The sequence below is a fragment of the Sciurus vulgaris genome (assembly GCF_902686455.1).
Source record: "Sciurus vulgaris genome assembly, chromosome: X".
Lineage (NCBI taxonomy): Eukaryota > Metazoa > Chordata > Mammalia > Rodentia > Sciuridae > Sciurus > Sciurus vulgaris.
Genome location: NC_136471.1, coordinates 136,863,655 through 136,873,580, shown reverse-complemented (window position 1 = coordinate 136,873,580; position 9,926 = coordinate 136,863,655). Strand labels below are relative to the sequence as shown.

Here is a 9,926-nt window from a genome sequence, read left to right as displayed (position 1 = left end):
GACCAGGCACCGTGACACACACCTATAATTCCCAGTGACTCGGGAGGCCGAGGCAGGAGGATCCCAAGTCTGAGGCTGGTCTCAGCACTTTAGGGAGGTCCTAAGCAACATAGTGAGCCCCTGCTTGAAAATAAAAACTCAAAAGGGCTGGGGGTGCGGCTGAGTGATCGAGCGTCCCTGAGTTCAATCTCCGGTTCCAGATAAATAGATAAAGCTGGGGTTCTTGGTGAGAAATCGACTTGGCTTCTCTTCCTGGTTAAGTTAGGGAGCAGGGCCGCCGGGCAGGAGTCGAGCATTTGTTTATCACATACGAGGCCCTGGGTTCCATCCCCAGCACTACCAAAAAAAGTCTAGTTAAATGAACTACGTAATCTCATGCATCTGCAGACACTGGAAAGTTCTGCTTCACCCATTTTATTCGAATATCAAAGCCTGCAGGAAACCACTTGGAACGGAGGATTGCTATTCGTGATCGGCGTGCCCTGGATTTATCCATCAAGGCGGATGTGGGTGCGTCCATGGGTCACTTGCCCCGAGATTCTTGAGTCTTTTGCAGACCATGAAGCCCCAGGGTGCAATGATGCTTTGCAAGGCTTGGGGCTCAGGAGCAGAGCTGGGCAGAGGGACACAAGCTCAGGGCCTGCTTTCTCACTAATGAGCTCTGGTGTGTGGACAAGTGTCTCAACTGCAAATGAAACCCCTGGCCACCAAGAGCAAGAATTCAACCACTGTCCTCAGAGGGCTGTGAGGACGGACGGGAGTCTGCAGAAACACCTTGGTACTGGATAGTGAATCCCCAGAGCCGCCTCCCCAGCCCTTTCTATTTTTTTTAGAGATAACATCTCACTAAGTTGCTTAGGGCCTCTAAGTTGCTGAGGCTGGCCTCCAATTTGCAATCTTCATGCCTCAGCCTCCTGAGCGCCTGGAAATGCAGGTGTGCACCACCTCACCCAGCTCCGTTTTTATTTTTTGAGGCAGGGTCTGACTGAGTTGCTCAGGGCCTTACTAAGTGGCTGAGGCTGGTCTCAGATTTGTGCTCCTCTTGCCTTGGCCTCCTAAGTATCTGGGATTATAGGTATATTCCACTGCCCCCAGTGTAAAGTTGATTTCTTATTTGAGTCGCTTCCAAGTTGGGTGGCAAAGGTGTCCTGTGCTCCATCAAGCCACTCGGGGATCCAGGATGCTCCACTGTCTTCTGCTCCATCAAGCCACTCAGGGATCCAGGATGCTCCGCTGTCCTGCTCTGGCTGCTTCTGCATTGTGCTTCTGAAAGCATTGGGTCTTTGTGCAGAGAGCAGCCACGGTCAAGTACGTTGCCTGACTCGGTTTCCATAGATCTCCATTTCCTCATGGAACCTGAGCCGGCGTAGGTGGGGAGGGCGTCTTGTCCTCCCCCAGGAAGGGTGACGGAAGCACAGTGGTTCTTGCTGCCCAGCGTGGGGGACCCTCATACCCCTTGTGCCCAATCTCACTGGTAGGATGCAGACCCACAACCCTGCCCAGGCATCAGGAGGCTGCACCATGGAGTCAGGTGAGATCCCAAGGAGGAGGTCAGAGAAGGAACCGAGATGGATCTTGGCATCAGGAGGCACCAGCATCCTGGAAGCAGGGACCACGTTCGTCTTTTGGTTAAGCCGCATCTATCCACAAAGTTTGTTTCTAACCTGTTTGCTCTTTCTTTGTAACAGATGGTAAGTGGCCCTGACATCCAAACTCCAGCCGGGATCCCATCTGAGGCACGGCCACCGTCGTCCCTTCCATTTCCAGACCTCACTGAGACCCAAAGCGCCCGGGTACACATGCTCATTCTCCCCCACCTCCACCTTTCTGTTGCTCCTGCTTTTTCCTGGAAGGTCGGCAGCATCTGAGCAGACCCTGGGTTTTCCTGTTTCACCCCACAGCATTAGCAAGAACTAGAACGGAGCTGGGCACCGTGGTGCACACCTGTAATTCTAGCAGCTCAGGAGGCTGAGGCAGGAGGATCGCAAGTTGGAGGCCAGCCTCAACAACTTAATGAGGCCCGAAGCAACTCAGCAACACTGGTCTCAAAAAAAAAAAAAAAAAAAAAAATAGAAAGGGTTGGGGAAGTGGCTCAGTGGTTAAGCACCGCTGGGTTTGATCCCCAGTACAAAAAAAAAAAAAGAAAAAGAAAATAGATATGGCGTGGGTGTCCCACTTAACTTTTATAACTTTTGCATCAGTGCCTGAAATCATGACGGGGACCCTCCTGTAACCATAGCATTGCCTGACAAGGTTCCAGTCCCTGGGGTTCCTAAGCCTTTGCTCTTAGACGGCCCACTCGCGCATCACTTTTATTAGAGCGCAATCGCTGTGGTTGTTCCGTTGCGTCGTTACCATCGTGAATATGGTCCCGTGCCAAATGTGTAAATCAGGCTTTATCGTAGGTATGCGTGTGTAGGAAAAACCACCTACAAGGTTCACGTGGAGGCTTCAGGCATCTGCTGGGGGTCTTGGAACATATCCCCATGAAAAAGAAGAGACTACTGTAATTGAAAAGGAGACCTATATTTTAAGTCCTTTTATTGTTTTCTGTAAATTTACTCTGTGAGCCTGAGATTCAATCCTTGCTACCAGGAATTGAATCCAGGGTGATTAATCACTGAGACACATCACCAGCCCTTTTTAAATATTTCACTTAGCGACAGAGTCTTGCTAAGTTGCTTAGGGCCTCACTAAGTTGCTGAGTCTGGCCTCCTACTTCAGCCTCCTGAGCCCCCGCCCCCCATTTTTTTACTCTTTCTTAGTGAAAATGTATTAATAGGTGTCAATCATGTTGCTCTCTGAACAATGGATGAATGGCAGGAAGACTTTTTGGGTCTCATCTTCTATCAGAAATAGTCAGTGGTTCAGAAAATCGAGGTGTGATTCAGAAATCGAGAAGCTCAGCATTTATACCCTCCCCGCACGTCTATCTAGTACAGCTCCTTAATTTCATCTTATTCGCTCTGTTCCGTGGGCTAAGATGCGAATTCCCTGCATCCTCCTAATGATGCAATGGTTGTGTTTCTAGCAGCCAGCGAGTGAAGTCCGAAGCGGCCCAGCCGAGGAATCTCTGGAAGCAAGCCAGGAGCCCCCTGTAGAGCGCTGCAGACATCCTGGGCCTCAGGAAACTTGGGAAACTTTGGAGGTGGTACCCGCATCTTTTGCCTTGTCCATCGCTCCAGATGGGTGCTCTGAGCCACCCCTGGAGTCAGCCAAATGCACACGGCTGACATTGATCCGATTTTCAGCCTCAGCTGGTTGAAATGAGGATCTGTCTGCCGCCGATATGTCTGTCTTCTCTCTGGCATTGGCTTGGGGTGGTTGATCTCGTTCCTGTCTTTGGCTCTGCTCATGCCATTCTCTCCTTAAAAGCTTTTCTTCAAAAGTTGAGGTGAAGATAGTTTGGGGGTGGATTCAAGATGGCGGGCTAGACGAAGTCTGCTTTCTTGGTGGTCCCACGAAGGAAGGACGGAGGGCTGTTTGGGGTAAAGGTATATGTGCGAATCTAACACTGTTTCTTCTGTGTCTAAGAAACGGGAGACTCATTCTTCTGTTCCTTCCACTTAGGATCTCATCTCAAACTTCATTCTCTCTCCGAATGCATCGAATGAAAGCAATTACCCACTTTTTCTTTGTCTATGAATGATCAAATCCTGCCTCTGCTCTTTAGACAACAGTAAACCCCTTCGAGGACATAATCCCCTTCAAGAACATGTCCTCCACCATTGGGAACTGGGCCTGAGATGAAGGTCTTTGTCCTCGGATTTGGAATATTGCCTAACCTATCATGTGTCAGTCACCTTTCCGTTACTAGAACAAATAACCTGAGACAATCAAGTTAAAGAGAAAAAAGGTTTAGAGTGTTGATTTTGGAAATTTCAGTTCATGGTCATTTGACCCCATTGCTTTTGGGATTGTGTGAGGTGTAGAAAGCGGGTCACCCTCAGTGGTGGAAAGCAGAGAGAAAGGAAGGGTGATTTCCCATAATTCCCTTTTTCAGGCCACACTCCCAATGACCTCACTTCCTCCCGCAGAGCCCCACCTCCTTAAAGGACCCACCCCCTTCCAGTAGCACAGAACTTGGAACTTAGTCTTCCACACGTGGCCCTTTGGGGACATTCTAGGTCCCAACTATAGCCTATCATAACTTTTTTTCATTGGCTAAATGCCCTTCTTGGAAGTTGCCCTTGGAGAAAGCGTGAAAGCTTGTTCTTATTGTCACCTGGAGGGTCTGGTGAATGCCAAGCATCACACTGGGGACTGGCACGCGGACCTGGGGCTCGAGGAATCAATCTGTAGTGGGTGTGGGTGTGAGATGGAGCCGATCTGCCGTGGACAGGTTTGAGGTCTTGGTGAGCGTATCTCCCACTCTGAGCATCTGCATGAGGTGGAGTCTGGGTCACGCACCTCACAGAACTGGGTCAGGCCTGCAGAGGAAGGTGGGTGGGAAAATCCCTACTGTGTGTCTGCCTCCTGAAGACCAGCAGGCTCCCAGCCACTCATTTGCCCCAGGGCCGGTGTCCTGTGCCCACTGTGCTCTAGAGGAGCCTGTGTTGTGTAATGCCCTCTTTTACAGATGTAAGAGGGTTTTTTTTAGTGGACTCTCATCTTGTTATGAGATTCTATGTGATCATGATGCTGTCTTGTCCTAAGGGCTAACATGGCAGGTGATTTATATCCTCATGTATTCTGAAAAGATTTAGCTCTGGAGCTTAGTGATTCTAAATCCACTGGTAGAGGAGGACATGGTCAGTTACTCTGAAACAGGCTTTTGTTTACCCTGGCTTCCTCCTGGAAGGATAGGATGGATGGATAGTAACATGGGAATGAGGACTGAGTCGTGCATGCAAAAACCCTTTTCAAACACTGTGGTCAATTAGAGGGGAAAGTGTGTATAAAATTATAACTTAAGCATCTGCTATCTATCACCCAGCCCATCTGCCAACCCACAGCATCTGGGAAAAATGTGTCAAGGTACATCCATCCATCTATCCACCCATCTGTTTATCTGTCACCTATCAATTTCTGTGTATTTCATCTGTTCACTCATTTCTCTTTCTATTCAGCTACTCACCCATCCATTCACCCACCCATCCATCCATCCACTCATCCATCCATCCACTCATCCATCCATCCATCCATCCATCCATCCATCCATCCATCCTTCTGTCCATCCATCCATCCATCCATGCATCCACCCACCCATCCATCCATCCACCCATTCATCCATCCTTCCTTCCATCCCCCCATCTATCCTCCCATCCATCTTCCCATCCACCCACCCATCCACCCATCCACCCCCCCATCCATCCATCTATCCACCCATCCATCCATCCATCCACCCATCCATCCCCCATCCACCCATCCATCCATCCCCCATCCACCCCCATCCATCCATCCACCCATCCACCCCCCATCCATCCACCCATCCATCCCCCATCCACCCACCCACCCATCCATCCACCCATCCATCCACCCATCCATCCACCCATCCATCCATCCACCCATCCATCCATCCTTCCTTCCATCCCCCCGTCTATCCTCCCATCCATCTTCCCATCCACCCACCCATCCACCCATCCACCCACCATCCATCCATCTATCCACCCATCCATCCATCCATCCACCCGTGCATCCACCCATCCATCCATCCATCCATCCACCCATCCACCCACCCATCCCTCCACCCATGCACCCACCCATCCATCCACCCACCATCCATCCATCCCATCCATCCATCCACCATCCACCCATCCACCCACCCATCCATCCACCCATCCACCCACCCACCCATCCATCCCACCATCCACCCACCCATCCATCCATCCACCCATCCACCCACCCATCCATCCATCCATCCATCCATCCTCCATCCATCCATCCATCCATCTCAAGATATCCTATCTACCCTTTTATTGACCCATTGATCTTCCTTTCTATCCGTCTGTCTATGCGTGGACAGATACATGGATCAATGATCTATACGCATATCTATTATCTCCACATGTAAACTTTTAAAACAACTCTCGTCCTTTGAGACGTGGTTAAAGCTTGTGCTACTTTTGTGCCCCATCTGAATACCAAAAAAGAGTAAGGTGTGTGTGTGTTTACACGTCTGTGCATTCACAAATATTGATCCAGCCCTTATACAACAGAAACCCGGCCATCGTGAGCAGTAGACGGAGGTGAGCAGCTCAGAGCGCTGTCTACGTGGTCTGCCTAGCAGGCTGAAGCATTGCAGGCCGTACTTACCTGTGGCGAAAACTTTCTTCCTTAGCCTCGCTTGATTTTTTTTTTTTTTTTTAATATGATGCACTAACATTGAGGTTTGGGCCGCAGAAAGAGTGAAGTCTAATCTGCGGGTGGGGAGAGATCGATTCTCTGCGCAAAGCAAACCCACGTAGATTCACGGTTTGCGGAATCCCAGGCAAGTGGGGCGCAGCCTCACTTTGGAGATGAGGGTGTAGTGTGGAGACCCGAGGGCCGAGCCTGGTGGCCCGGGCCACCTCCCTGCTTGACTGACGGCTGCCGTGTTCCGCAGGTCGACCTGGCCATCTCGGTCTCCCAGCTGTCCATCAAGGAGAAGCTGAAGGAGCCGAGCCCGGAGGAGCAGCGGAAGAAGTGGGAGGAAGGCCGCATCGACTACCTGGGGACCGACGCCTTCGCGCGCATCCAGGAGAAGCTGGACCGCTTTCTGCAGTGACCTGCCTCGCGCCCTTCCCGCCACGAGGGTCTGGCTGGCACTGCGCCCCAGGCCCTGCTGCGCGGGCACCTCTGGCCCCTTCCCAGGGGAACCCTGTGCCTCTCTGCATGATGAGCCCCCTGCAGTGCCGCCCGGGAGTTAGGGAGACGCGCCCGGTCCAGCTCCAGGTCCCCCCAAGCTTCCGCCGCCTCTCGGGCTGTCCCGAGCAGCCAGTGCTTCCTTGAACCTCGTCAGCCGAAGTGAACAAGCCTATGCCCCTAGTGGACCCCTGACCTGGGTCTCGCTGGAAGGGGCTCCCCAGTGGTGCTGGCCCAGGTGCCACCCGTCCCTCTTCCTGGGGGTGAACCTCATGCGCAGCGTGATTATGCGAGTCGGTGCGTCTTGATTAGTGACTGACCTGATAACCTGAGAACGCGCGTCCAGTACCTCTGCGCCGCCGCAGCAGAAAGCCGGTCGCTGTAGGGCTTCCAGAAGGTTCCAACACCTGGAAAGACTCACTTAGACCTGGCGAAACCACCCATCGGAGAACGGCCACGGCCCTTCCCCGGTCTCTGCTTTCCGTCCTGACTGGGCTTCAAGGTCCCCTGGACAGAAAGCCTCTGGGACCCGCCCGGGTATCTGGACGGAGGATGGGGCGGCTCGGGGACCTTCTCTTCCAATTGGATGTATCTGCTGGCTCGGAAGAACCAGGGGTCTCCCTCGGTGCTAGCCGCTTGGTCTGCCCCTCAGGGATGCAGATGCTGGATGCTGTCCCCTCGGGGTGTGGTCAGTGACCCGCTGCGACCGTCCCGGTCCGTCCTGCATTCCTACCTCAGCGCTAAGTACCTTACAGGTCACTGTGCTATCCAAAGCCATCTCAACTTGGGGTTCCCTCAGGAGCCCCCTCAGTATTAGCAGGCTGGACACTTGCTTCCAACTTCGAACCTCAATTGCAGACCTGTCCTTACTCCTGACACCATATGCAATCGGCTCCCCCTGTCGCTGGGTGGCCGTGAGAGGGGATTGGGTTATGGGGGATTCCTCTCCACTGGAGAGGAATGGGCGTGGGGTCTCCTGGACATTGGGTGGGTCCTGGTCTCGTGCACGTCCTCTGGGAAATGCAGAGGGTGTGTTGGGTGCGATGGGGTTTTGATTTAGGGTCTGTCTGGTCCCTCTCGCTCAGAGCAGGTGGACGCTTTAGGAAGAGCAAGCGGGGGGAGCTCAGGGTGTTGCTCGGTGGCACCTGCTGGTGCTGGTTGTGGGAGGACTGTCCCCGGGGGCGTCCTGGTGACTCAGGAGCCGCCATCTTGGTTGATGCTGTTCCCGTGACGATTCAGGATTCACTTGAGCGGCCATTGGGATGTAGCCTCGGGACGGCTGGCCTGGGTGGTGGTCCACGGTCATGGTGGACCCATGATTCTTTCCTGGCAAAAGAGGGCCCGTGCTTCCTGCGATGGTGTCGGGCTATGACAAATGGAAGCCTCCTCAGTGTAGCCAACCAGACAGGGATGTTTCAGAAAATTCTCATTCGGGACTGAATGTGCCCCTCTCGAAATGGGGACCTGTCTGTGGGCAGCTTGGCTTTCGGGTTGAGCACCGACCTGGAATCCCACCGGGCGTGCGGGTGTGTGGACTGCCCATTTGGAAAAGGGCCGATGTCTTTGAATTAAAGTTCTGAAATGCTGCATGTCATCCTCCGGAGTGTCTGCAAGGGGTGCTGGCAAATCGGAATCCTGTTTCAGAGGGAGGGGGCGCGGCTGCCTAGTTCCTGGGACGGATTTGAAGCGTCAGGTGGATTTTTCAGAATCACTGGTGACAGTAAAATGCAAAGAAGTCTTTTCTTACAATCCTCTGAAGTATCCGAAGCTTTTGCTGGAGGGGCGTTTGGTGTGGGGGAGCTCTGTCTCCTTAGTTCTTTGCACGGTTGCCGAGTTACCTCTAGATGCCAGGCATCGTGATTGGCAGTTAATCAGTGCATGAGAACCTTGAGGAGCCGTCAAAGAATTCCACGACCTCTGCGGGAGGGATCTAAAATAGGGCCGCGGTGTAGCTCGGGGGTACGTGAGCTTTGCCTGCCATCCGTGAGTGCCTGGGTTTGATCCCCAGCACCGCAAAGGGGGGAAAAAAAAGGTATAAAAGAATGTTATTACCTGAAGACCAATATCACAGTTTGTGATGAGGGAGAGGGACGCAATTTGAAAACTCTACAGGGCTGCACACCTGTCATCCCAGAGACTCTGGAGGCTGAGGCAGGAGGCTCACAAGTGGGAGGCCAGTCTTGGCAACTTAGTGAGGCCCTAAGCCACTTAGCAAGACCCTGTCTCTCATAAAAACTAAGAAGAAGCTGGGGAGGTGTGGCTCAGTGACTAAATGCCCCTGGATCCAATGCCCAGCACCACAAAAATGGGGAAACTGAGGCATCTTGAGATCGGGAGGGAAGGAGTTGACATTGGCCCCAGGGGACTCTGGATGTCCTCAAGTTCCATCCATGTGGCTGCCAATGACGGGGTATCCTTCTTTATGGCTGCATAATATTTCATGGTGGATATGTATACCCCATCTTCATTGAGCCCTCACCCATTGATGGGCATCTAAGCTACATGTTCTTTCTTTCATTCATGAGCATTTGGGTTGTTTCTTGTTTTGGATGCTTATAAGTGATGGTACTGTGAAATCCTCGTCTGGTCCACACGTGAATGTATTCCTGCCAGGATGGCATCCCTGTACTTCAGAAAGCCCATCGCTTCCTAGGTGGTAGATCTTCAAAGCATATAGTAATCTCCTTTTGCTACTGTGCAAGTGGTCAAAGCAGCTTACACTCCACCAGCAACACTGTGACATTGACAGCGTTTCACATCCTTGTTAGCTATTTGACTTCCTCCTTTCTCTCAGGGCAAGATATTTTAGTGGATACATAGCTGTGCTGCATTCAGATTTCAATTTACTTTTCTCTTCTGATCTCTATTAAATATTCCACTTATTTTTCTGTGGCTGCTGTTTCTTATCACACTATAGCCTTTCTTTATGTATGCTGCATATTAGTCCTTTGTTGGTTATGCGTGGAGTGAATACCTCTTCCACTCTGGGGATCATCTTTTTCTCTCTCTTAATATTGTCTCTGATGAATCTGAAATACAGTTGGCCCTCCATATCGTGGGCTCTACCTCACTAGATTCAACCAACCATGGATGGAAAATTTTTAATAGAAAATTGTATCTATATTGAACATATGAAGAGTTTT

General features: G+C 51.7%; 1 protein-coding gene across 2 annotated transcripts; it reads left to right on the top strand.

Annotated features, from left to right (window-relative positions):
- The first annotated feature begins 537 nt into the window (after positions 1–537).
- On the top strand, positions 538–7,334 carry GYG2 (glycogenin 2). Of its 2 annotated transcripts, none has more exons than XM_079124007.1 (3): positions 538–1,793; positions 3,035–3,148; positions 6,545–7,334. In XM_079124007.1, the coding sequence occupies exons 1-3, from the start codon at positions 1,689–1,691 to the stop codon at positions 6,704–6,706; spliced, it is 381 nt and encodes a 126-aa protein (XP_078980133.1). In that variant the 5' UTR covers positions 538–1,688; the 3' UTR covers positions 6,707–7,334. The 2 variants fall into 2 exon arrangements, with proteins under 2 accessions (XP_078980133.1, XP_078980132.1); XM_079124006.1 differs by having other exon boundaries at positions 3,032–3,148.
- Positions 7,335–9,926: the final 2,592 nt, after the last annotated feature.

Bases quoted from the DNA above. Each gene is read 5' to 3' on its own strand.
- GYG2 (XM_079124006.1), top strand. From the start codon at position 1,689: ATGGTAAGTGGCCCTGACATCCAAACTCCAGCCGGGATCCCATCTGAG. The intron at 1,794-3,031 runs GTACACATGCTC...TTGTGTTTCTAG, and splicing joins CTGAGACCCAAAGCGCCCGG to CAGCCAGCGAGTGAAGTCCG. The intron at 3,149-6,544 runs GTGGTACCCGCA...CGTGTTCCGCAG, and splicing joins AAACTTGGGAAACTTTGGAG to GTCGACCTGGCCATCTCGGT.